Source organism: Oreochromis aureus, linkage group 23 (genome assembly GCF_013358895.1).
Source record: "Oreochromis aureus strain Israel breed Guangdong linkage group 23, ZZ_aureus, whole genome shotgun sequence".
Classification (NCBI taxonomy): domain Eukaryota; kingdom Metazoa; phylum Chordata; class Actinopteri; order Cichliformes; family Cichlidae; genus Oreochromis; species Oreochromis aureus.
This window is the reverse complement of record NC_052963.1, coordinates 37,581,057-37,607,366: the sequence shown is the minus strand read 5'-3', so window position 1 is coordinate 37,607,366 and position 26,310 is coordinate 37,581,057. Positions and strand designations below refer to the sequence as shown.

General features: G+C 42.6%; 3 protein-coding genes across 14 annotated transcripts in view; 1 reads left to right on the top strand and 2 right to left on the bottom strand.

Annotated features, from left to right (window-relative positions):
• fryl (furry homolog, like) overlaps nucleotides 1-19,038 on the top strand; it is a 73,128-nt gene extending 54,090 nt beyond the window's left edge. For 6 of the 12 annotated variants that reach the window (XM_039607145.1, XM_031753658.2, XM_031753657.2 and 3 more), the window contains 17 exons: nucleotides 181-449; nucleotides 531-671; nucleotides 1,635-1,835; nucleotides 1,926-2,087; nucleotides 2,488-2,598; nucleotides 2,740-2,916; nucleotides 3,602-3,802; nucleotides 5,482-5,682; nucleotides 7,478-7,875; nucleotides 9,454-9,661; nucleotides 9,845-9,994; nucleotides 10,443-10,541; nucleotides 11,239-11,307; nucleotides 13,668-13,685; nucleotides 14,704-14,814; nucleotides 15,885-16,078; nucleotides 17,121-19,038. In XM_039607145.1, coding sequence (XP_039463079.1) covers nucleotides 181-449; nucleotides 531-671; nucleotides 1,635-1,835; nucleotides 1,926-2,087; nucleotides 2,488-2,598; nucleotides 2,740-2,916; nucleotides 3,602-3,802; nucleotides 5,482-5,682; nucleotides 7,478-7,875; nucleotides 9,454-9,661; nucleotides 9,845-9,994; nucleotides 10,443-10,541; nucleotides 11,239-11,307; nucleotides 13,668-13,685; nucleotides 14,704-14,814; nucleotides 15,885-16,078; nucleotides 17,121-17,361 — 2,951 coding nt within the window. In that variant the 3' untranslated portion in view covers nucleotides 17,362-19,038. The remainder of the gene's footprint in view (nucleotides 1-180; nucleotides 450-530; nucleotides 672-1,634; nucleotides 1,836-1,925; nucleotides 2,088-2,487; nucleotides 2,599-2,739; nucleotides 2,917-3,601; nucleotides 3,803-5,481; nucleotides 5,683-7,477; nucleotides 7,876-9,453; nucleotides 9,662-9,844; nucleotides 9,995-10,442; nucleotides 10,542-11,238; nucleotides 11,308-13,667; nucleotides 13,686-14,703; nucleotides 14,815-15,884; nucleotides 16,079-17,120) is intronic. The other 6 variants (XM_031753660.2, XM_031753653.2, XM_031753656.2 and 3 more) reach the window with 4 other exon arrangements.
• Nucleotides 19,039-20,181: 1,143 nt separating this feature from the next.
• zar1 (zygote arrest 1) lies at nucleotides 20,182-22,345 on the bottom strand. The gene is made up of 4 exons (XM_031753894.2): nucleotides 21,589-22,345; nucleotides 20,855-20,947; nucleotides 20,639-20,713; nucleotides 20,182-20,566 (listed from the first exon to the last, which is right to left on the bottom strand). Exons 1-4 carry the CDS (start codon nucleotides 22,276-22,278, stop codon nucleotides 20,423-20,425), a joined length of 1,002 nt encoding a protein of 333 aa, XP_031609754.1. The 5' UTR covers nucleotides 22,279-22,345; the 3' UTR covers nucleotides 20,182-20,422.
• A 1,788-nt stretch (nucleotides 22,346-24,133) lies between these two features.
• slc10a4 (solute carrier family 10 member 4) lies at nucleotides 24,134-26,229 on the bottom strand. Its single transcript, XM_031753771.2, has 3 exons — nucleotides 25,728-26,229; nucleotides 25,296-25,506; nucleotides 24,134-24,740 (listed from the first exon to the last, which is right to left on the bottom strand). The coding sequence occupies exons 1-3, from the start codon at nucleotides 26,144-26,146 to the stop codon at nucleotides 24,216-24,218; spliced, it is 1,155 nt and encodes a 384-aa protein (XP_031609631.2). The 5' UTR covers nucleotides 26,147-26,229; the 3' UTR covers nucleotides 24,134-24,215.
• Nucleotides 26,230-26,310: the final 81 nt, after the last annotated feature.

The following is a 26,310-nucleotide window of genomic DNA, read 5'->3' as shown; positions in this document are numbered from 1 at the left end:
CATTGCAATAAATCTTAACATCTGTTAAATAAGGTAATACCAGGATTTTGTCCTATCTATATTTAGACCTGTGACTTGTGCATAAGCCCATTTTGACCCAAGAAAACTCATCCTAGCCCAGTTCTATTTATTCATATTGATTTACATTTTTAAGGTTAGACTTTTACTTCATGTCTGCAGGTTTTCCTCTGAACATCCTGTGCCTCCTGCCGCATCTCATCCAGCACTTTGACAACCCCACTCCTTTCTGTAAGGAGACAGCCGATAAGATCGCCAAAGTGTGTGCGGATGAGAAGTCGGCCACACTGTCTAACCTGGCCCATATGATGAGCCTTTACAGCACACACAGCTACTCGCGCGACTCCACCAACTGGATCAACGTGGTCTGTCGTTACCTCCATGATGCCTTTGCAGAGAAAACTTTGAATCTGGTCACTTACTTGGCTGAGGTATAGGAGAAAAAGGTCACACTTCTTTATGTTGGTCACAGATGGAAAAATAACAAATGTATTCATTTCTGTCTCCATCAGCTGCTAGAGAAGGGTCTTCCCAGCATGCAGCAGTCCTTGTTGCAGATAATCTATAGCTTGCTGAGTCATATTGACCTGTCAGCAGCTCCTGTCAAACAGTTCAACCTTGAGATCATGAAGATCATTGGCAAATATGTTCAGGTGAGCCTTGACGTCACTGGACAGCCTGACAGACCGACTATAGGGTTTGGGTCAAAAGAGGAATGCATTGTGGAGGTCTCATTGAATTTCTGTTGCTGATAATTGTAAAGTGTGCAACTATCTCTACTGCTAATTTGAGGTCTTGCAACAAGAAGCATTTATTTCGTAGGATTTGCTTTTTATCAGACAACATATGCCTGAATGAGAGTTTTATTGCTGGATCAAGCCAGGGTCTCCCGTGTGGTTGGCAAGAAAATCACCAATGCACCAGCCACCCATATGCAGTATGTCTTATGTTTAATATGAGGGGTGTGTGTGTGTGTGTGTGTGTGTGTGTGTGTGTGTGTGTGTGTGTGTGTGTGTGTGTGTGTGTGTGTGTGTGTGTGTGTGTGTGTGTGTGTGTGTGTGTGTGTGTGTGTGTTTTATACTGAGAACAGCATATTTTCACATTTGGTCTGACGCGAATAAATACTGGGATGTCCTGCTCTATAAATAGCAGCACAGTTGAGACTATGAAAGAAAAACGTATGTTTCAGGGTCACTGTAAAGAGGTATTTTGATGCTATTACACCTATTTATGAAGCCTGTTTTTTCCAGATCTGACCCAGGGCAGTAACGGCTTCTCACTTACGTCTTCATCTGACAGCATTACTGCCTTAAGCTACTTTTGGCCATCCTAGCTTACTGTCAGTGTTTCCTTTTGTGGATTCCACAAAAGGAAACATTGTATTTGTGCATATAGAGATTTTTAGTAAATGCGCACTGATGTGAACTGCAAGCTTTTTGTGTTAAGCCTCCTTTCTCATTCTACCAATATGACTATAAGCCATATGAATACAAATCGAGTCCATAGCTGGTTGGGACCCGAAATGCCCTTTCACATTCATAAATTCCACAGAAACACCTACACAGCTTGCTTTCTCACAGTGGCTTCGTTATATTTCTGCATTGTGTTTTTTACAGAGCCCACATTGGAAAGAGGCCCAAAACATTTTGAAGTTGGTTGTATCCCGTTCAGCCAGCCTTGTTGTTCCAGAAGATGTGCAACGCTCCTACAGTTCTGAGTCCTGCAGCTCACCAGAAATTGCCTTCACGCGCATATTCAACAACTCTTCTAAAGAGCTGCCCGGCAAGACTCTGGACTTCCACTTTGATATCTCAGAGGTTGGTGTCCTACTTTCCTTAAGTTTACTATGGTCACCATATTGATTTACCTTTGATTTTATCTCTAATCTGCATTATTTGACTCTATAGACACCAATAATCGGGCATAAATATGGTGATCAGCGCACTGCAGCAGGCAGGAATGGAAAGCCACAGGTGATTGCTGTCACAAGAAGTACCTCCTCTACATCATCTGGATCTAATTCCAATGGGCTGGTCCAAGTAAGCTGGAAGAGGCCACAACTCTCTCAGGTACCTTCTCAGACTGACATCATCCAAACCTTGAGTTTTGAAGCAGCCTCTACTCAAAGTGACGCAACACCAGACCTGAGCTATGATCTGTCTTTAACGAGCTTAACGTGTCTCGAAAAGAAGCGCAACTAAATAATTAAAACATGACAATTGATTTTACACACAGAGCCATAAAAATAATTACTTTTACTACACACATACTTGCTAATTTTAAGCAGTTGTAATAGTATTTTGTAAGCAAACAAAAGCCAAACACGTGAGTCTGATCAGTCTGTTGCTATTATTAACATATTTCACTCTCATTGCATAGCCTGTAGATGTGAGTTCTGTTTTTGTTAAAAGACCATCTAAAAGAATTTTAGCTTGTCATTTTCTCATCTTGCATGTCTTCTTATTACAGAGAAGAACCAGAGAGAGGCTGATGAATGTCCTATCTTTATGTGGTCCAGAATCGGGCATCCCAAAAAATCCATCTGTAAGACTCCTCTCCTACTCTAAAGCTTCAGATAAGGTCTCTGTAAAATCACTGACATGAACAATGCTTCTGCTTCGAGGCTGTATTTGTGGTGGTGTTAGAATTTGATTAATCTGGACTTCTGAGATGATGATGGATTTAGAAAAATTGCATATAATTTTCTGACATTCTGTGCAGGTGGTATTCTCATCCAATGAGGACCTGGACTCTACAGACCAGCAGACCAGTCTCATCCCCACAGTGGAGGAGGCCGTCAGAGAGGAGGAGTTGCAGGGAGAGGATACAGGCAGTGAGCAGCAGTTTGGAGTCTTTAAGGACTTTGACTTCTTAGATGTGGAGCTGGAGGATGCTGAGGTGAGAAAGCACATTCAAATGGCCCCACCTATATGAGGGGAAAATGATACATTTCTCATAATAAAAAGATGGTAATTTAAAGGAACTTGTAGCAAGTGGAAAGGGACTCATAAGATTAAAGGTTTTCTAGTTGTATGTAGTGTAGGGAACTTGAACTTTTGTGCTCTGTTCAGTCACTCTTCATCATTTCTGTTGACCATACTGTAGTAGATGTTTGACAGATTAACATTAATGTCTTGTTTGTTAAATTTGCCTTACTTGTCCTGACTACTGTAGTAGAAAACTTTTATGTCCTTCTTAAGTCTACTAACATACATATTCCTTCTCTTCTCTTGCCACAAGGAGCTGCAGGTAAGTCTGAAGCCAAGAAAGCTACTAAGATATGTTGTTCTTTTCAGTGCCCTGGTGTCTCCCTTTGTCATCCAGTAAAGTGCAGTACTGCCTTTTTGATTTGAAATCATCGCTCCTGTTGTTGTGAACCCTTTATAGTTGTAGATCATTGCATCATTTACCATCCCATGGACAAAATCATGTCGTCCGCTCAATCACATGAGTGTCTTATTTACTTTTTAAGTTGTGTATTTTGCATTTGTGTTGTTCTTTGTTTGCTTGTTTTGTAATTTCTAACCCAGACAATATCATTTTCCCCACATTCCTCATTGCTGTTTACTTGGTTGTCCTGCAGGGGGAGAGCATGGACAACTTCAACTGGGGTGTGCGGCGTCGCTCCCTGGAGAGCATGGACAAAGGGGACACGCCGTCTTTGCAGGAGTGCCAATACACGGGCAGCACGCCAAGCCTCAACCTCACCAACCACGAGGACACAGACGAATCGTCTGAGGAGGAGGTATTGAGCGCTAGCCAGATTCTCACCCGCTCTGGCCTTGTAAGTCTCACTCTAATCAGGGTCCCCCACCCAACCCAGCCACCATGCTTCCCACACAGCCCGCTGGCATGGTGTGCGTGTGTGTGTGTGTGCGCGCGCGCATACTGTGCTGGACATGCTTCCAGTGCGCACAGGGGCTACACGCTTGCTTCTTCGCTGGTGGTAGAATCCCTTTTTAAATCTCAGCCCACTCCCTCTAGCTTTAAGATCAATGCTTTCATTGTTTCCTAGACATTTAAATTCTACGATTGGTAAGTGCAGTTTAGGACACTTTTTGCAAACTTATTAGAAATTATTCTGAATAAAAATCTTTACATATAAAATAAATCAAATATTTAAACCCAGCATGTTTCTTTTGCATTGTTTAAGAGTTTGGCTGCCTTTCTTTAACTCTTCTTTGTTTCCTTTGGCTTTCCCAGCAAGGCCTTTATCTACATCTGCTAATTAAGCTAATAATTATCGGATGTAGGTCCTCAGTCTAATACAGATGTTTTCTTTCTCTCTTCTTCTTCCCTTCTTGGTCTTGGTAGTGCACGGTGAGAGAATGAGCTTTTGGCTTTAGTGGACATTTGCCCCCTGAGACTTTGTAGTCATGCAATATTACACACTAGAAAAATGAGCATGCAGTATTTCTGTGTTATTTACCTAGAATTTTGAATGAGATAACCTGTTCATAAAATGTAATTGATGTTATTGATGCTAGCATGATCTGATGCCTGAAACCATTTTTTTTGAAGATGCAGTAATGACTAAAATGACTAAACATGCTCTGCTTGATAAAGAAACGGGTGATGTTATTGTAAGTTGTCAAAAGTTAATTAATCCGTAGGCGTGTCTGCTTTACTAAGATTAAAACGTTATTGCTTTATGCTAATGATCTAATTCCGTTTATTACAAAAATACTCAAATGAGATCCTGTTTTACTGCATTTCATAAAGATATTTGGGGATATCTCAGCACATGCAGTGACTAAGTTGAAGTTTGCAGTATTACTGCTTACTCTGCATACGTAATTTAACGTACATACAGAAACCAGTTGTGCCAAAGCGAGAACTTGTAATCAGCACAAATTCTGGACCTCTGATGAAATAATTCAGTGATTAAATGGGTAGACTGTCTCTGGTTTTTATGAGTAATTGGTAGGATCAGTATTTGAAAAATAAATGTTAAAGTTACTTTATATTTTGGAAATATGGTTATCCCACTGCAAAGTGATTTGGTTTTTGGGGAAAAAGATCAACGATCAATTGGTGGAGATCATATGGGGAAAAAAATCATATAGAAAATTGTCTGTTAATATTGTCTTTTATTATTTTTTGTGAGACAGGTTTTTCAAACTGTTTTATTGCAAAGCTGAAGTCCATTATTTTTTGTTTGGGAACCATCAGATTTTTCACTGAGTACACACAGAATCTTATAGCCTAAAACGACCTCTTTCCATGATTAAAGAAGTCTAGTCGTCTTCTTTCCAAACTCTTTAGACAACTTCTCAAGACCATTATGTTATTACTGAGATTCCTCTTTGAGTAACCTTCCTAAGTAACCCTTTTTCACTTCAAGTTTTGAAATAGTTGGGCTTTAGGCATTTGTACACTTGTAATAAAGGTTTACGTCATACTCTATTGTGTTCATACATCCCTCAGCAAAAAAGCCAAACAGTTCATGTTTTTCTTTTCCAGCTCAACAGTGATTCGGCTACGGATGACACTGCATCCAACCATGTGGACTCTTTGCAGCAGTCCCAAGAGTCCTCCAGCAGTGCCATGACGGAGGAGGCAACTGTCCTGCCCACTTTGCCCTCTGCACCCTCCCTCCCTCGACTGGATAGTCCCATGTTGGAGATGACCCACTCAGACAGCACCAGCAGTCAGCTGCCTGAGGTGCGATCAATCGGGAGCAACAATAAACTGTGGTGCTCGGGTGCTTTTTAGCTTGCCTTTTTCTTTTCGTTCATTTCGTATCTGCTTTTGCTGTATTTGTTGGCCTATCTGTCATTTAGACAAACGATCAGCTACCTTTAGGGGTTTTTGGATAGGATGGAGTAAAAGTGCTGGTTCTGAGGGACTGTGGCTGCTGTCGGGTTAAGATCTATATATGCGCGTGTGTGTGCATGTTTGTGTTTGCTGCTTCTGCTGCTTCTCACTCTTCCTTCTCACTCTGCATGGTTGCTGAAGTCTTAACTTTGTAGCTTTTGCAGCCTTAGTACTAGTGGGGCTTGATTGTATGATTTTTGGGAATGGTTAAAAAATTAAAGCTCACCTCAGGTCAGCTGTTACTGCTCACCTCACCTACAATAACACAGCAACTGACCCTTCCAACTAAATCCTCCATTTAAAAACTTGTGAAAGAGACACCAGCTCCTTAATCCTCGGCAGATGCATGTGTGAGTATGAGTCCTTTATAAGTGGTGTCTTAGTTTTACAAGTGCAGTTAACTCAAGAGCTAGCCAATGAAATTTGCTATGATATTAACATGCGATAGCTTGCCTTCTGTATTTACTGCTACTGACATTTATCACTTCCACTAACAATGGTAAGTATATCATTTTGTTCTGATTTGCATTTGCATGTACATGGCATTTTGAAGTTTAACATATTTCAGCTTTATACCTGTATGATATGAATAACCACTAAATTCATTGGTGTGTATAGTGCAGATCAGTTCTCTGTCAGGTTCCCCTATCTATCCCTCAGTGAACTCTGTAACTTTTAGCAACATAACCAAGCCAGTGGTCTCAATATCATCCCAAGGACATCTCCACCATCACAGCCCCAGCTCTTAATGTAATGAGCTCTAGATAAAACCATCAATAGTCTTGCTCATTCCCTCCGGGATGGCCATGACCACTTCTAAAAGCTTTCTGTAATATAGCTGCTGTCTTTGTGATGTACTGGCTGTCTGCCATGCACAGTATCCCTAATGCACTAGACTTTGAATAATAAAGAAAGGAAAAACAAAAAGGGGAAAAAAAGCAAAGACCTCTTAATTAGAACACCCATGTCCCATCTTCAGCATATCAGCACATATGAACATATCGCTCTCTCCTATCTATCGACTATGTATCGGCATATCCTCCTTTTACACATGAGTCTGATGCCTCTAATACTAATTTTTTCTATAAATTGTAGCCTTGCTTGATGTATGCCTACAATTTATTATAATGACTTGGTTCATTTGTTAGGTTGCTAATTCAGTCCATTAGTTGTTTCTGTAGTTATGCAGTGTATTGTCTATAAATCAGCTGTCCTGCGGATGTTATGAGTCACCACCGATTAATTTAATTCATTTGCGGTCCGGTCACTCTCTGACAGTCGACAGGCGACGTTGCTGTTCTGTTAGCAGTGACGTCAAATTTTCAGTGGCATTTTTGTGATAAATACTGGATGATCTTTTTTTTTTTTTTTAATAACGTGACATCTAGAGCAATTTCAGAGAAACTGAATATTGCGAAAGGTACAGAGTTAAAAGTCCCACTTGTGTAATTAAAGCTATGAGCTTTGAGAATAGGCTACAGTGGTCTTAATTCAAGTTTTACGAGAGGTTCAACTGTGAGTCTGTGTTTTATGTATCAGTGTTGGCGGCCACTGTTGAAATAAAAATATTATTTTAATGGATGTTTTGTAATGTAAAAGTACCTGCCATGCTGAGCCCCCCCCTTCTGCTTTGATGTTACAGGATGCTATAAGCATGACGGCGGCTGACGAGCTGAGCAGCAGCGTGAGCGAGGACACGGGGTTTTGCAGCGCCCCCCCTTTGCCCTCTGACCCACCAGAGATGTGTGACCTCCCAGACTCACGGGACCCTCAGGATGCTCAGGATCATCAAGACCCTCAGGAGGACTTGGATCCAGCCCCCCCTCCCCCGCCGGCCATAGACACACCACCAGGGTTCCTTTGTGAGGACGAGTCCCAAACAGTGCTGCCTCTTTGTCTGGCATCCGAGACAAAGCAGGATGCAGATCCAGATCCAGACAGCACCTGTGGGTCTGTGTGGGAAGAAGATGTGACACAGGCCCTGAAGGAGCTGGATGAGCGCTGTGAGGAGGAAGAGGCGGACTTCTCTGGAATGTCCAGGTAGGTGTTTCAGAGTCTTTCTTTGTAATCAAACCACTGTATTAAAGATGTTGAGAAGGTCTGAGATCTGAGAAAATGCTGGATGGCTTTTGTGTCAGCTTTGCCAGTATGATGTAAATCACCTTTTACCTGAAACCCAAAAAGCAAATATTGATCGATAAGAGACATTTAGAAATGCAAAGACATGCAGTTTTAATTTCCTTTTGTGTTTGAATAAATGCTTAACAACTGACTGATAGATTATTAAGTCATTGTACAGTTGGTTTTATTTTAATTTCACACATTCTAAAACTCTTTAATTTTTAGATGGTTTATAAGAATGACCTTTTCCACCTTTTGATAATAAATTTTGGTGAAACATTGACTGGAACTGTCCATTTAAGAAGACTGTGTCAGACAGCTCACATTTAAAAATGTATTAAAGTAAAACAACAAGTTGACAGCTGACCTTTCATTTTAATTGGAGACTAGTTTAGGTGTGGCTGAAGAAGAGATGGACTAATCTACAGTGCGTGACTAATCTAACTTCTTTGATATGATTTAGATGGTGTGATTGGTCATTTCTTTCTTGGCTTGGCCAATCGGAACTATGAAGGTGGGCTTGTGTTGGCAGGCTTTAGTATATTCCTAACAGCCTTCACTTCAAGGTGGGCCAAATCTGATTGGAGGACAGTTGTAAAGTCAGGGCTTTAAACTGCTCTAAAGCAATATTAAGAAGACTGCTGAACAAACTAGAAAATAGAGACTCACTCGCCTCCATGTGTAACTGTACTGAAGTTAGTTCAATTAACTGAGACACGCATGCATGGAAAGCAACTGTGTGAGTAGCTTAGACTGACTGAAAACAGCAGGACACTAACCAGTTAGTGTAGGTGTCTGTGTATGAGGATTTATGTGAGTGGGAGAGAGTAAAATGAAACAACTCAGCAACGTTTTACCTCAGTGGGTTGGGAGCTGGCTCTTCTTGCAGTACTGTGTGTGTGCGTGCGCGTGCCTGCGGGTGTGTGTGCGTGCGCGTGCTTGTGCGTGCGTGCGTGTGTGTGTGTGTGTGAGTCAGTATGTGTAAATGCCTAGCTTGTATAGACCTCTCTGCAGTCCTGTGTGGGATGAGTGCAGTGCGCTAGTGCTGCTAACAGTGGAGCTGCAGACGAGGGGAGAGAGTACGGGAAAGAGAAGCGGTAGTTAGGATGAGGACAGAGACCGTGTCCGTTGCAGCGCTCGGCAGCGCAGGCTTTAGATACTTATATTCTGTCTGCTTCTTCAGGCTGTTTGGTCCCACAGGCCTGTGAGTATCTGTGTGCGTGTGTGTGTGTGCGAGAGAGAGCGAGAGAGAGACAGACATGTTTGTGTAATGCTAAAATGCTAATCGCTGTTATTGTGAGAGCACTGCAGCAGATTTTAGCTCTCGTTGCACTGCAGCAGAATTTTCACTGAGGGAGGCAGAGATGCAGCAATGTGAGGTTGTTTACTTGCTGCGAGTGACGACATGCGCGTGTGTATGTTTACATTTGTCCTTCAGTGAAGGGGGGGGGGGGTATAACATGTCTGACTGCTTATTGGCCCCCGTGTGTGTTTTAGCCAAGATGAAGGTGACGCAGACGGCTTCCCAGAGATTCAGGCCTCTCCGCCCCCTTCGCCCTTCCTCTCTGCCATCCTGGCTGCATTCCAGCCAGTTGCCTATGACAATGACGAGGATGCTTGGCGTTGCCATGTCAACCAGATGTTGTCAGACACAGATGGGTCCTCGGCTGTTTATACTTTCCACGTGTTTTCCCGACTCTTTCAGGTAAATGTGTACCACATGTTTGTTTGTTTTTTTTAATGTTCCTGCAGTTTTGGCTGATAGGACTGCTCCCTATCTGTTGCATCTTGTTTACAAGTAAGCTTATTCCAGAATGATCTTACTTTGTTTTCTTTGTGTGTGTGTGTGTGTGTGTGTGTGTGTGTGTGTGTGTGTGTGTTTTTCCAGAGTATTCAGAGAAAGTTTGGCTCCATTACACATGCATCTGTTCGCTTTCTCGGGGAAAGGCTCCAACGAATGGGTAATCAGTTCCTTAGCTCCTTGGAAGTCATGACGTCTCGCTCGCAGTGTCCCACTGTGCTGCTGGATGCAGAGACGGTGAGGCTGGCCCGCATTCTTGTCTGCAGTCATTCTGATGCATCTGATAAAGCTAGACTCCAATAATGCTGTAGCAGTTACACAGCTGGATTATTTTATATAAATGGTTTATGTTGTGCTGAGTGTGTGTGTGTGTCTTGGTGTAGATATTTTTGTGTAGTTTGTGTTATGCACAGTTTATTTATGATAAAAATGAGAAGGGAAGGCAACACAGCAGGAAATTTTTCTAACCCAATTTTTATATACAACAAGTGAAAGAAGAATAGGTACCAATTTAAAACTGGCTGTGGCTTAAATTTGTGGTAACGGCAACACAGTCAAAGCAAATGAAAACCAAGTTGTCATTCAGGAGAGACCAACCAACACTAACATGAGGCCTTGGGGCCATTATGTGTATGTAGTGGATGTTTGTGTGGCTTAATATGTGTGGTGTCCTGTGTTGTTGTAGCTGGTCTCTTGTGGACTGTTGGAGCCTCTGAAGTTTAGTGTGCTGGAGTTGCAGGAACACTTGGACACCTACAACGCCAAGAGAGAGGCAGCAGAGCGTGTAAGCCATCTTTATCTTTCTCCACATCCACCATCTCTGCCTCTTTATCCTCTTTGAACCTTTTCCCACCAGACATGTTGTTTCACATCCTCTTTATTTTTAAAACTGCTCAGGAAACACGTAAAGTGGCTTTCATCTCTATGCAGTTGCACTGCAAAAGGCCAGGAGAACATAAAGACGAATAGCTGATGTTGCACACGATAAGCCCAGTCTGTCTCATCAGCAGCTGCAGACACTGAATCAGTGTTCGGTATGAGTACATTCAGCTGCCGTTAGTGTCTGCATCACCAGTGAGAAACCATGCTGAAGGGATAAAAATAGCCCTCAGCTCTCCTAAATCAGTTAAAGAAGGCCAGACGGGAGAAGCTATGAGGGGTTGGCGCTGGGAGGAAAGGGGAGGGGAAGAAAGAGATGAGATTGCAGAGAGCTCTGGGATGCAGGGGCGCTAATTGAATGAGACGGCAATGTTCCCTGGAGGGCTAGATACTCTGGATGCTCTGGAACAGGCCTTCTTTAATTCACTAAATACAACGAACTTATTAAATCTCCTCCCTTTATTATGTACACACACAAATGTAGATGCATATGTCCATGGGGTAAAAAAAGCTTTGTAAATGCCTCTGTTTCCAAGTTCCTCTCCTTCCTCTAAGCCTTTTATGTTTTTCTCTCCTGTTTTGTCTCCTGCCTGTTTACGCAGTGGCTCGAGAACTGCAGGAAAACATTCGGGGACAAAGACAGCAGCCAGCGACCCAATACTCATGCACAGGTAGGGATGAACACTTTTACTTTAAAATGCATGAATGTCGTTTGTCATACTTATTGACTGGTTTGACTTTTGTTGAAAGTGTTGCGTTGCAGCTGAATCGGTAACGTCCAACTGAAATTACACAGCATTACAGACATTAGAGACATTAACGAGGTGTCGTCGAGCCAGTCAAAGCTCATCCCTTTAAGAAAAACATGTTGGTTTAAAAGAAGCAACAACCTGCACCAGCTTTCCTGTGGATACAGGACAATGTTACAAGTTACTTATTAGTAAAAATGCAATGATAAATGTATTTATCAATGATACATGTACACAAAGTAGAACATTTAGCTATGAGCTAAACAGTTACTGTCAGCAATGTACTAAGGGATTTATGTACAAGCATGCTTTGGTTGCATGCGAGTAAACAACGTAAAGAGAAAAAGCGGCATCACATTTCCTTAAATGCCTTTGAGAACCATGAACATGTAAAGATGATTGAAGATTTAGCTTTTTATTCACTTATTTTATCTCCGTTAAGGAAATTCAATTTTTGGCCCGCATATCCGCTAATTATACCAGTCGTTGTTCTCACAGCGCGAAGAAAGCATACCAGCTAATCATTTTGAGTCAAATCATGATTACAAAACTTAGATTCATATCAAACCCAAGACGTTAATGTGCCGTTACGCTAATTAGGTCTTCAGCTGCAGCATATTAAAGGCATGTGAATGTATCAGTACAGTCATTTAGGTTTCAATGAGCTTTAATTCCTCAATACCACAAACGGCACTTTCATTCCCCTTAAATGGCCCCGTGTCTCAGTCAGCTACCAGTGCTCAGCCTCCCAGTTCCTGCCTGATTTGCGCTGGAAATCCGATTTGTGTTACGCGGCTGTGAAAATGTGCAAAATTCTTGTTACACTTCTAGTCTGAAAGGAATCATTTATTGCTAGTGTTGCATTAAAACACAGTTGCATGACATCTGCAAATTAATTTGATTGTTGAGTTTTATTTCTTCTATTACAGTGCACTCATTTAGGCCTGTCTGTGCTTTTAAAGAGACTTTTGAAGGAAAGATGTTTGATGTAATCACAAGTTGTTAATGATTACCTTTAATTGTACTTACTGATAATAATTAGCTTAATGAATAATTAAGAACTTTTGTAACAGCCTCTCTATGCAGTTTATTCAAACATTTTCCAACCTTTTTGTTTATTTGGTGGAAAACTGGGATTATATTTGATAATGAAAAGTCTTTCATTTAACTAGTGCTGTAGTTTTATATATGTGGCGCCAAATCAAAACAGCAGTTGTTTTAAGGGGCTTTATATATTGCAAGGTAAACACACTCAACAATTATAGAGATAAAACCCCAACAATCAGACGGCGCCCTATGAGCAAGCACTTGACGACAGTGGGAAGGAAAAACAAAGCTATATCTTACATAACGTTTACATTACACACATGAAAGATCGACGGTTCAATTTAGTGTACTCCTAATGCAGGTAAATCTAAGGTTTGCATCCTGAACGACATCCGGGATAAAATCTGTGCCAAATCAAACATGCAGGTTCATCTTCTGTGGGGACCACTTAAGATATAAGGGAACAGCCTCTCTTTTATTGTGAAAGGCAAGCAGAGGAAACAACTCTTTAAGTAACATTTCTGTACTTATGTGGCAGTGGCGCTGTCAGCTGCCAGTCAAACACAAACCCTGAGTGCATTAAGTGTTTCTAACAATTTGCCAGCAACCATTTTTACTAGCTTTGGGTGATTGACATGTTAACAGTAGATTTAAAGGAGATGTGTAAATAATTTTTGTCTTCAGCAACAGAATTGCAACTGTGACTTCAGATGGACTTTTTTATACTTTTTTTCCCAATTCAGAAATTTAAGATTTAAGACACAGAGTTTGTACCCTTGACGTATTTGCATGATCTCTCACTGCACGTCTTAGTCTGTAGGTTTCTCTTACACCGAGCTCCTTGGACAGATCTGCGGAGCTCCCTCTGTGTTTGACACTCACACAGATGTTAACTTGGGTTAAACTGACGCTCTGTTTTTAATCAGAAGTATCCAGAGGTCTTTTACTGCCTCCTCCTTCCTCTCTGCGTAGCCACCACGGCACCGCGTCTTTTCTGCCCGTCATCGCACATGCTGTTGTTCACCTTTTCAGAATAAAGGTTTCTGTTACTGCTGACGTGAGCTCACATTATCTGACCTGTGTGAAGGGAAGATGATAAAGCACTGCTCCTGCTCGTCAGGTCACTGTGTCTCAGCTGTCATGTTAAAGCTCACTAATTCTTGGTCTTTCTCTCCTTCTGTTTTGTTTGTTTGTTTGTGTGTTTGTGTGTGTGACCTGCTCACCTTCTTGCTTAGCAAATGGAAAATCTAGCAGTAAGTGGTTCTCATATTATAGACTTAAATAATGCCGCCAACCGGACAAAACACTGACATCTCATCTTTCTGTGCAGAAACAGACTGTGTTCTACCCCCACCCATTTCTCTGTCTATGTTTCTGCTTGATTGGTCATGTAACCCAGCTCAACCTCTTCATCCACCCACCCAATCATAACGTACCGTGTTATCCTGTTTGCATTTTTTTCTGTTTGCTTGTTGCACTGATTGTGTCTGCAGATAAATTCATCTACTACGTGTATTCAGTGTAGAGTTGCCACCTGATTTCAGAGCTGCTCCATTATCAGTAGGATATGATGGCTAGAGAGTCCAGTGTTGTTAGGTTTGAATTCACTTTCATTTTGCATGATTCCATTGTTCCATTTCCATTTGTTCAAATCATATTTTCCCATGTTCTCCGAGATTAGGGGCTTAACTTTTAGTTTTCACACACCTCACTCATCAATTCTACATGCTGAGGGATCAATGAGATGATGCCCTAGGTTTTCTAATTTAAGATTTCACCACTAATTCTAGGAGTAGGGTCATTCCATGAAATATCAGTCAGTACTTCCCATCTGACCCCCTCAGAAGCAGCTGATTTCTTATTTTTGTTTGGTATCTATAATGAAGCTGTGCAGAATTTACCTGCACGCTATGACATTTTTCAACCCGTCTCCATGTACTTCATAGTGTGCAGGTAAAATTTTGCATGCATTCATTAAATAAGCTAAAGTTAATATAATAAAAAAAATCATCTGATTCTGCTGACTCCGGTCAGGTGGGACCAATTTTTCCAATTTGGGTTATTTTATTTGGGACGACCCTGTAGTAGACTCACCATGGTCCAAACCAGATGGCCCTCCACACCAGCCCGTGTTAACTTTTTCATCTCTTCCCACGTCTCTAACCCAGGATACCCATCTGTCTAATCATGTGATCAGAGTGATTCAGTGCAGGTTAGGTCATCGCTTTGCTGAGATGTGACGGTGTGTTTTTCTGTCTTCTGTCTCTGTAGGAGCTCGAGTTATGTCGGAGGCTCTACAAATTGCACTTTCAGCTGCTGCTGCTGTTCCAGGCCTACTGCAAGCTCATCAGCAGGGTGGACACCATCAAGAGAGAGGCCGAGGTGAGAGACACAAGGTTTAGTGTGTGCCGAGTTTCAAATACATTTTAACTAAAGTCCAGCTGCAGATCAGGCATATCGATAAGCAAGCAGTGGTGGCAGTGAAAGTTTTTCGTGCGTTGTTATATAATCCATTTTCTTCCACATTTATTTATTTGTGTATCTATTGTTTGGTGGGGGGTGATTCCATAGTTGGAGGAACTCGCTGCCGCTATTGAGGTTCAGCAAAATTAAGAGGCTCGGGTGAAAGGTGACGTTCAAATTAAAGCTTTTCAGATTTGTTGTGTGGGTGCACGTTTATAGATGGAGAATGTAAAGACTTGCTTTTTTAATTTTAGGGTTTGTTTGCTTTTCACTTAGATTCTTGTAGTGCTGTCAGTGTTAATCTCATTAAAATGACGTTAACGCCATAACCGCATTAACGCGGCAAATCTACGTTAGAGAGTCAACGCGGATCGCCCCGTGTAAGGGGCTGCACTGCGTCAGCGCGGTTAGCTCGTTAACGTGTTAGGGCCGTGCAGCCCCTCGCATGGGGTGATCCGCGTTAACTCGCTAAAGGAGAATTGCCATGTTAATGCGGTTATGAAGTTAACGTCATTTTAATGCGATTAACGCTGACAGCGCAAGTTTCTTGTCAAATCCACAGGGAACCACTGCAAAACAGTATACCTTAAAATGATACGACGATTTTCCTTATTTCAGTGACACTAGAAAAAAAATACATTTAAACCTTAAAATATATATAAAGAGAGCTGGAGTCAGGAAATGCAATAAAAAATGTGCAAAACAAAGAAAGACATTTTGATTGGATAATTGTTTTCCTTTACCCACGGGATCGATAAACAGGCTTTACTAAATCTGTATTGCAGTCCATCCTTCCCTGGGCTGCATCTTAATGGCGTTTTAATTTAATTTAGACATTTAATAAAATTACATTATTTCCCATACGGAGCGCTGAGGTCAGCTAGTCCAGGTAATATTTAGTCCGGGTTCATTTCGTTCACCTCCTGAGGAAGATCTGCTTGTGTTATTTGGTGCTGTGACAATAATCCTCCTTTGTCTCCGTTTCTAAGGTTACCAACATGTCCGAAGAGCTCACTATCTTAGAGAGCTGCCTGAAGGAGGCGGAAACAGGAAATGATGGTCAGGAGGATGTGTGCATGTCAGACAATGCCCAGACGAACACAGAGACAGCCATACAGTCGCTGATTGAAACCCTGAGAGCCAGAGACTTCAGCTCTGCTCTCACACAGGTCAAAATCTTCAGGTAAGATAAACACTACAGTTACACAAAACAGTGGCTTTAATTGCTGACATAACAAGGCAATACAGTGATTAAGCCACCTGTCTAAAAGGCCCAGTCAAACATTATTTAACAAGTAAAAAGTTGTTATTTTTAATGCACTCTGATTCCTGGCTGTTTCATTAGAGTCTCGTGCTTCATGTCATTGCGCTTAAGGGCTCGAGCTACTAATTGATCCTCACGGGTTCACTCAGACACAGCATCCGTTCAGTTTGGTTACTACAACATGGAAGACAGATGGGAGTTTGCTCCAGAAAAACATTTTTGTTAACATAATAAGGACTTTCTTTGGAACAGTCACATATTTTAATATTGTGATTTTTGGATCCCATAATGCTGCAGATTAAGTTCAGACTATGACATCCAGCATGATCATTTGAAGTAAGAAGCCCAGATATAAGATAAATGAGGTTAAAATGCACTCCTGTTTCTATCGCATATCATTACTGAAATGTTCAGAGACAGAAGCTCCTTTGACTTGGCAGGCCTGCTTGCGATCCTTCTTGGCAGTTATTTTGAAGATCCCATCTAAATGATGAGATGGGATGTTCACTGGGATATAAAAGAAGTACGTGTAGACTCACCAGTCACACAGTTAAAACAGTCGTGAAACCCCTCTTGTGTACATGTTGTGTTTGCTGTCTCAGCTGCTGATTGGCTCGTTGACTGGTGATGAGGCATGATTCAGAGTCTGTGAAGATGAGGGACTGTGCATAAAAATGACTGTTACACCCCCTTGAAATAAAGTTGCTGACAAAAACTGTGCAATGGTACACACCTGTAGCATTACCTAAACAATGAGTGCCTAGAATTTAATACTGTGCTCTTTCTAAAGCTCACTGAACTACTGCCCAACATTGCCCAAAGTGCATTTGTTCACAGACCTGAACATGTTTTCAGAGGAGCCAACAAACAAACCAAAGCACCTCAGGAAAACTGTTTATCCAGCAGCTAAGAATGTGTTCTGTACAGTCCCCTTTTCTTCACATCTCTTCTTCATCTCCAGATCTCTGTGGCCCAACGACATCTTCGGCAACGAGACGGACGACGCGGTCCAGACTCTTCTACACATTTACTTCCGTCACCAGACGCTGGGTCAGACAGGCTGCTTGGCGGTCGTAGGCCCCAGCAGAGACCTGTCTCAGGCTAGCAGCCGCCTCATGGAGCTCAACCTGCAGATCCGTGAGGCTCTGAGTCAGGCGCAGACCTGCCAGACCCACACCAACATAGTCAGCACCGGACTGTAAGCCTGAGGCACTGCAGGCTGGACTAGACTGGACAAAAACACCCCTCTCCTCTACATCTCCCCGCAGCTGGAGTGTAGACGGTGAGGGGCGGAGGACAAGAGAGACTCCACCTATAAAGGGCTAAAGGATGCGTGGGAATAACTGTGACTCTTAATATATATTATTACATGTATGAATGCTTAAAGCTAATATCTTTTCCCAGACTAAGCCAACTCGCAAAATTCAGTTGCAATAAGTCATGTGGTGGCGTGCCTGGGAAAGAATAAGAGAGGGCGCTGTGGGATGAGAACTTTTTCGTTGTTGTTGTTGTTCTTTGTTTTTCTCTTTTCGCTGGATCTGATCCGAGGGGCCCCGTCTTACCGAACGGAGGCGCTCCTCGGGGTCTGGACTGGGAGTCGGCGTCGCAGCCTGGGAGGCAGTCCAGAGGAGGTGTCATATGTGTGAGGACGCACCATCAAGATTCATAAGCAAACTCAGAAAGTCTTTAAGAAACGGAAAAGTTTTCAAACGCATGCTTGAAAGAGAAAAAGCACTGCAAGAATATTTTTTTGAGAAATGTATTTTTTATTAGAGCTAACATCCTAGGTTGTAAATGTTAGGATATTTAACATGTTAACCCTGTGGGAGACGTTTACCTTCAGGGAGTGTACAAAGAGAAATATATCTGTTTATTGATCTGCTCTGAGAGGAGAGTCCCCTTCAACAGGTCTTCACGCAAAACTCACTCTTTAACCAAATAAGTAGATGCCTTTAGAGACTCTTGACTGTGTGATTATATATTGGATATTCTGGTATACGCTCACACACAAAAATGCATATAATTGCACACAAGTGCGGACTGGCTACAGCTCATTATGGAAACATAACTTATTTTACTCTGTATATATTTTAGAAAATGTATAGTGAAAACCAGTATTTTTTTTTCCCTTGTACTTTTGTGTAATGCACTGTTCATCCGATTAGGATGTCTGTATAAAGCTAATGTGATGAGAAAGCCAGAAACAGGTTTGAGTCATTAATGGTCCGCTCCACCTTTAGTCATCCAATCATACAAATTTCCCAAAGGCTGCCTTGGTTGATGGTTGTGGTTTCAAAAGAGGGAAGCGGTGCTCGTTTGGGACAAGCCACCCGTCTGCCTTTGTCGGTGATGGCATGGGAGATCAAAACAAGCCATCTCCTCTGCTGGACCCCACCAACCCGGCCAAGCCCCACATCCATATGCATTCCTTGTCTCCACTGTGATCTTTTTGTTAGCAGCGTAGGCTCTGCTTAAAGCTTTACGAGAGAGGAGGTGAGGTTTGAATCTGTCCATGTAGGTTGATCATGTTGCAAAGCGGCGCTCATCCACTGCTGCGTTTTGATCCTGTTTATTTATTTTCTGAGGGGAAGCGGGTGTCTGTACTCTCACAATGCCCCTACTTGCTGCTGTGACTGCAGGACATGAACCGTTATCTGAATGCTTCTTGGACAGCTTGTCATGGCACATTGTAACAGTCACTGTACTCATTCCTCAGAGCTTCTCTTTTTCTCCTCCTGCTTGTCTGGTACATATGAATGCTGTTCTTATTTAATGATTATTTACCTGGAAGATATTTTAATGTAGAGCTGCATTATACATTTTTTCCTTGTTCACTCATACCAGCCTTTTCTGGATCAATAAAAACCTTACAGAATGATCGTGATCTTCAGTTATTAAAATTGTGAAAGCACCATCTCCAGTTTTTTTTTTTTTTTTTTTTTTTTTTTTTTTTTGACTCTGACATCTTACAGTGAGTCTGGCACTGTAAGTTTAAAATATATACTAATTTATCTTAAAATACTCTAAAACAGGCTCCTTTAGTTCCCTTTTAACATCCTCTCACCTAAAAGTCCACTTTCTTTTGATTGGCTGCTCCTCACCTGGCCCCCACCCCAACCGGTCGCAGCAGATGGCCCCGCCCCTCCCTGAGCCTGGTTCTGCCAGAAGTTTCTTCCTGTTAAAAGGGAGTTTTTCCTACCCACTGTCGCCAAAGTGCTTGCTCTTAGGGGGTCATATGATTGTTGGGTTTTTCTTTGTATCCATTATTGTAGGATCCACTGTACAATATAAAGCACCTTGAGGCGACTGTTGTGATTTGGCGCTGTATAAATAAAATTGAATTGAATTTCTGCAAACAAAATCTGCCACATGGGCACGCCCCCATCTGCTTACCAGTATGGAGGTTTTAAAAAAAAAAAAAAAATATGTAGTTGATTTGAAATGCCACATTCCCAAATCCACAGGGGCGTCTGTGGCTCAGGAGGTAGAGTGTGGGAAGGTTGATGGTTCTCCTGTCCCAGTATCTTTGGGCCAGATACTGAAACCCAGATTCCCTGTGGTGCAAGTGAGTATTAGAAAGCACTTAAGACATTGGATAAAGTGGTGAATGTTTTGTAGTAAAAATCCCTGTACACATGAACTCTGACACAGGATAGAGAAGGAAAATTGTGTTTGAAACCTAACACCTGAGCTTTTGGCTCAAATGGTAGGAAAAACAAAACCATTTAAATCCGACTCATGCTCTTAGGCTCTGTATGCTCTCGTCACTCAAAGTCATAGCGATACCAGCCCCTCTGAGCCTGGACCCGCAGGAGGCCCTGATATTTAGACCAGATGATTTTATTTTTTTAAGCCAAGTGTTTAGTCTTCGACCCACCAGTTTCAGTGTCTTTGGTGCCACAACAACCTAGTTTCCAATAATTTAACATCAGTCTTAGTTTATTGCACATGTTCAGTTTTATGTCGGCCTGATTTTAGACAACAGGATTCTCCAAGGTGCTGCATTTGAGTTGAGATCAGTGTGAAAGTTTAAGTGAGCATGCTTACAGACAGAATGCAAGCTAGCTGTTTATTACATCGTAAAGCACATGTGGTGCTTCAGTTTCATCAACACAAAGAGAACTGGTGTGAAATAAAGTACAGAAACATCAAATATACATTTTGCATCCAAGATGCCATCATTGCACCAGCAGTGGGCTCAAGATGCCGCCCCCCCGTACAAGTTGTGCCAGCATATTGAGGACAGTTCAGTCGAGACGCTCCTTAGATGATGTACTTAAAGCTGAATGTGCTGTCGCAAGAGAGCCGCTTGCCTTTGCATCTGCCGCACAAATCCTGTCTGTGGGGTCGTTTGGGATCGACGTGTCGTTGTGTCACTGCACAGCAACAGCGCGCTTTGTTGCAAGTCTGAGGAGAGAGAAAGCATTAAGTGGAGACTAGCAAACCATTTAAAATCCAAACAGACAGATTAGGACTTACATGACACGTGATGTCCTCAACACGGTATGGGTTGTATTCCTTTTGGCATTTTCTACAGAACTGTTTGAAGTAAACCTGGAAGATGAGCAGAGGACTCAGATACTTTCTAGCCAGCAGGTCTCTGAAAGCCAATCATTGCTGCACTGAGGACTTTCTATGGCTGACTCTTGATAAAGCACATTTCATCTTTGGAGGACCTTAAACGGAGCAGCTCACCTTGTTGGTGCCCTGAACACACCACACATAGGCACTCTCCCATCGCAGATTGCAGTCTCTGCAGTGATAATATCCATATTTCTGTTCCAGAAACTGAAGGACAAAAACCAAAATTAGTTCACTGAAATCATTAGAAGGAATCCATCCAAAAAATAAACAATCCACATACGTTGGTCGAGAGGAGAACAAGCCAAGTAGCCATGATCATGACACTTGCTAAGGGGGGCTAAACAAATATACTTTGTTAATTAGCATATCAACTGAAACAGATTAAACTTTATAGGTGGCACACTGACAAAAAATCTGCTTCGAATTTTGTCAATGTTCTAAACAGAAACTTGCCAAGATTTAGTTTTGTTTGAAGACGGGTCTGATAGATGCTGCCTTCAAGTCTGGTTAAACCAGGGCTAAAGAGCTGCTCAACTTGGGAACAACTTTAAGGCCTTTAAGGCTTGGGCAATACCCAAACAGTATCCAAGAAGTGGAACAAATTTAAGACTAGTTTGTAAGGACAGCAAGTGAGAATTTTAGTGCCATTTTCGCACTTTTTTGGGACGGTACTGCGGCTTTCAAACTGGACGTTCAGTTCTGAAAGAAGAAAGAAAAAAAAAATGCGCCAACCCATGTCCTTGAAGGATCCATTTAATAAATAAGGCAATTTCCAAGCAGTTGTGGCGCAAGAGTTCTTGGAAAAAACTGCCAAGTATAAACCTCCCGGTGTGTGATTAACTCACCTGGAACCGCACACGCGCTTTGCCCTTCGAGTCCTCCGCAGTTGGCTGCGCATCCTCACTCCTGGCCTGCTGTTTGGGCTTGGGCTTTTTGATCTGCTCTGGTTGCTTTGCGGTCTTTTCATCCTCTACAGCCTGGCTGTCTTCGTCCTTCCCCTCGGTGTCCTTGGAGGGCTCGGGCGGCTCACCCGGGGGCTCACCGGTCTGCACAGTCTCACTGGAGGTCTCCTTGTTGTTATTTTCATCGACCAGGAAGGAGGTGACGCTCCTGTATGCTATCGGGGAGTAGACGGCGAGGGTGCGGGGGTAACGCACACCGCCCGTCGCTTTGGGGCTGCCGGGCGTCACTGACTCCTGCTTCCTTTTGCGCTGGAAGTCCCGCTTCATAGCCAGAAGGGTGCGCGGGCCAATGGAGCACTGCACCGAAGCGTCCTTCTTCGGGTTGACCTGCACTGCCACATCCTTGGTGTTCGCCTTCCTGAGCCTCGGGGTGAGTTTGGGGTTGATTTGGGACAAGATGGACTTCAGCTGTGCGCGCTGGTGGTTGTTGAAGGCATCAGAAGAGTCTCCATAGTGGGAGAAGTAACTTTTATATTTCCACCCCGCGTCTTTAGGCCGGGGGTATCTGCCCATGTAAGGATTGTAAGAAGAATAGAAGTAGGTATCCACTGGCTCGTCACCATATGTTGCCATGTTTGTTCAACCGGCCAAGGCTTTGCTGTAACTAGTTAAATAGAGTGGAGCTCTCCATTAGACCTAATTAAGATCAGGTGTAGGATGTCTCATTACAAGGAAGGAGGGAAAAGCAGACACGTGACAGAGGTGTGCCTGTTTTGTGTTTATACGTCTTTAATTGGCACAGTTTTTACAGTACAATTAAGATCAGACTGTAGAGCACAGGTAAGCTAAAGTTTTGGCACAGGCTTGTTGGGAAATCTGCACATGAATCAGTCTGATATGTTTTTAAAATGGCTTTTAGTCTCTCTTACACACACACACACACACACACACACACACACTTAAAGCATTGAAACGAAACACTGTCCTGCTTCACTAATGCAACTTTGAAGTCATGTTTCTTTTGTTTTTTTTATATCACGAAATGAGACATCAGTGGTTAGGATGAACGAGTTAAGCTCAGGACATAAAGCACCCTTTTAGCAATCATGTTAACATTTTCCAGGCATTTCTCTTTATGAATAACAGCGATGAAATGATAAATCCATCTGAACGCCTCTCCTTCCCTGCGTCATAGTATGTATGGAAGGTCATAACTGCCAAAATTAAAAATAAGGAAATTAGTCAATAAATGACTCAGTAATTAGATTATATGCTTTATCAGCGGTTGAAGTTTCCAGATTTATATAACAACATAGTGTAGTGGTTAACACATTCACCTTACATGTGCAAGATCACCATTTTGAGACTAGGAGAACGCACCCCTAGCCCTACATTTTTCCAAGGTGAGGTCACAAGCTATTGTATTCCCGGTGCTATTCCAAAGCCTGGATAAATGGGAGGGTTGAAGGAGGGTGACCCATTTAGAAAAAGGAAAGCTTATGTGTGAAGGCTAGCTACGCAGGTACTTTTTAAAACAAGATTTTTCTGAGTTTGTCTTAAAAAAATGTCTCCTTCCACATGAAAATGCAAAAATAATCTCGAGCGCAGTCAAGAGCATGCTAAAGCAACAGGTGGCGATATAACACCAACCTTCAAAAAATGTTGGCCAATCAAAAGCTCATAAACAATAACACGGCACAGAGTCTGCGAGGAGCTAACGGTGCGCATCCCTGCTAATCTTAAGCAAGAAACGAATAAAACACCCAAATTTCAATCAACCAATTTAAATCATACACATGTATCAAAGATGGACGTAACCTCCGGGTCTAACAATAAAGCCAATGCAGAAGTACCAAAATATCTGTATCCTACTTGAAGGCCACCAGATGGCGATAGCTGTGGTTTCGAAAAGTCACTTAATTTTATAGAGTTCTGTGGGAAAATGACTTTCTGATTTTCCTGCTGAGTTTATGGTCTCAGTCACTCATTTTGGGTCATGCTAAAAAATAAAAACCAAAGTCTGTTTTATAAGCAAAACAGAATGGAAGGATATCTGTGGTATGTAGCCACAAGTCAGCCAATGAGCATGCGGTTTCACAGTCAGACCCGTTATCTCATGATATCTGGATTTTTGCAATTAAGCTGGCGATTGCGGAACCACATCCTCAGGCTTCAAAATGAGACTTCAGAAACCAACAGGTGATGTCTGTTGGTAATGGCCTCAAGTGGCCATTAAAGGAACTGTATTAGATAAAAGTTCATTTGGCTAAAAATACAGTCAAATAATAGATAAATAATAAAAATAATCATTAAATAAATATAAAATAAAAGTCAAAATGAATGAAAGTAATAAAATGTGGTAACTATAATACTAAGTGACATATTGAGAACAAAAACAAATATTTGTTTTATAACTGTATTGATTTCTGTTTAAGTATTAATTCAATTCCTATTGAATTACTGAGTCATATCTATATGTTTTGTCGTTTTTTCTTTCTTTTTTTCAAGTTGGCAGTTTTGGCCCTCCATAGTGGAGCAGCGGGGGGGGTTAATTATTATTTTTATGCGGATTACACTGGAGTTGGATCAGGAGGACAAGGATCCAGCATGATGGTGTTTGGGTCGCTCACTGTCACCGCACCATATGACGGTTCAAAGTCCTCGTCTTCAAACCTTTGATAATTTATGTCCGTGTCCTCACCGTCCACCATGGGATCTGGTTTATGGAGGACCTCCCTCCTGTACATCCTGTAGGCCAGGATGAAAATCCCAGCCTCGGCTGCTTGGAACAGGGCGTAGAGCAGGGGAAACATGTACATCCCCCCCATCAGCTGAGGAGGGAAGGCCAGCTTCAGGATAGCCGTACACAGCTGCACATTCTGGCAGCCCGTCTCCAGAGACACGGCCCTGCGACTGTTGGGGGGCAATTCAAAAAGCACTGCCAGCCCGTAACCTGCAGCGTAACCGCACAGAGGCATCAGCACAGCCACCACGTAGACAGAAGGCGGGATGGTGGAGAGCAGCTCTGGCCCCAGCATTGCTCCAGTCAGGATGAAGAGTAACACGAGGGTGAACAACAAAGACCACAGAGAAGCCTGCAAACACAACAATTCAGCGTGAGAATATATTTTTTTTAAAATATGGCGGCAACTTTCTACAAGACATGATTTTTAAAAACCAAATATTTTCGGGGGTTTTCTTCATTTGAACCATAAAGGCAATATCCAACCTGCGCAACCAATAATGACTAATAACAGCACATTTTAATGTTGTTTTATATCGTATTTATTTATTGTAAACTCCTTTTTAAAAAAAAACTGTGTACATATGATAAAAGTTTAAGATAGACTGCTTTCTTTGCACTAAGGGGACAGCATATAATTTCGTTATGCTTGTGGTGCCCAACATAACTGTATACTCTAACTGATGAGGCCCTCATGTGTCTCTTTTATCAGAAAGCACAGGGAGGAGCTCTTCCTGATAGAGTGCCTCTGATGTCACTCTTCCAGCGGTCAGCCACCCCACTACTAATAACTGAGACCAAGAAATACGCAATGCGCTTTTGCGCAAAGGTGGCCCCTAACCAAAAGTACTTCGGCTGGAACGAAATGATCGAACGGATGTATAAAAGTTAATTGTTGTCAGATTACCTTTAAAACAATATCCGCCACTCGCGTGTAGCGGTACCTAAGCATAACTCCAAACCCAATGGGGATGAGGGTGCTGCAAAGTGTCAGTATGATGGCCCCAAAGGGCAGGAGGTTAACCACAGGGGTGTTGATCCAGGCTCGACTGTAGATCCAGAGGCAGAGCGGCATCAAAACGAGCGCCAGCAGAGTGGAGGATATGGTCATGATGATGCTGGGAGGAGTAGAGAAAAGAAGGAGTATGGTGGACGTGCAGCACGTACAGTGTTGGATCGTTTGAGGAAAATGTAGCAATGACTTAAAAAAAGCATGCAGAACTTAAAAGTTATTCTTAAGTGTTGTTATTTCGGTGCGTAAATGTCAGAATTTGCGCACAAAACACTGTTCACACCAAAACCCACTTCAAGTCATGCTTAGGTGAGTAAGGGGATCTACCTTAGGTTCATCTCTCCGTGCACAAGCAGAGACATAATATTTGACAAGTTTCCTCCAGGACAGCAGCCACAGAGGAGCACGGCCATCGCCGCCACATCATCCAAAGAAAAGGCTAGCGCCAAAAGAAAAGCCACTAGTGGCATGATAACAAACTGACACACCAGAGCCAGCAGCACCCCGATGGGTCGGCGGATATGTTGTCCGAGCTGGCTGATCTCCACCGTGCAGCCCAGCCCCAACATAGTGAAGCAAAGTACCAGTCCGACGAACACATTGATGCTGTGACTGAGCGGGGAGTCCCAGAAGGCAGGCATCAGGTGAGAGGTTTCCGTCGGGAGAACGGCCATAAACTCGGCTACAGTCCTGTAACCGCTGCCTTGGAGAAACACGGCACGACCGAACGCTCCTAATCCCTTCATGACACCCTCCTCCGGAGAATCCACTTGCTTTAAAGTAATAAAGTCCGCCGAACCAGCACTTTGCGCACTTCCACCCGGCAGACTGGAGTTCTCCATGGCGCAAAAGGAGATCAGAAAATCTCAACCGTCGCCTTGTGCCTGTATTGGCTCGTGCGTAAACGATT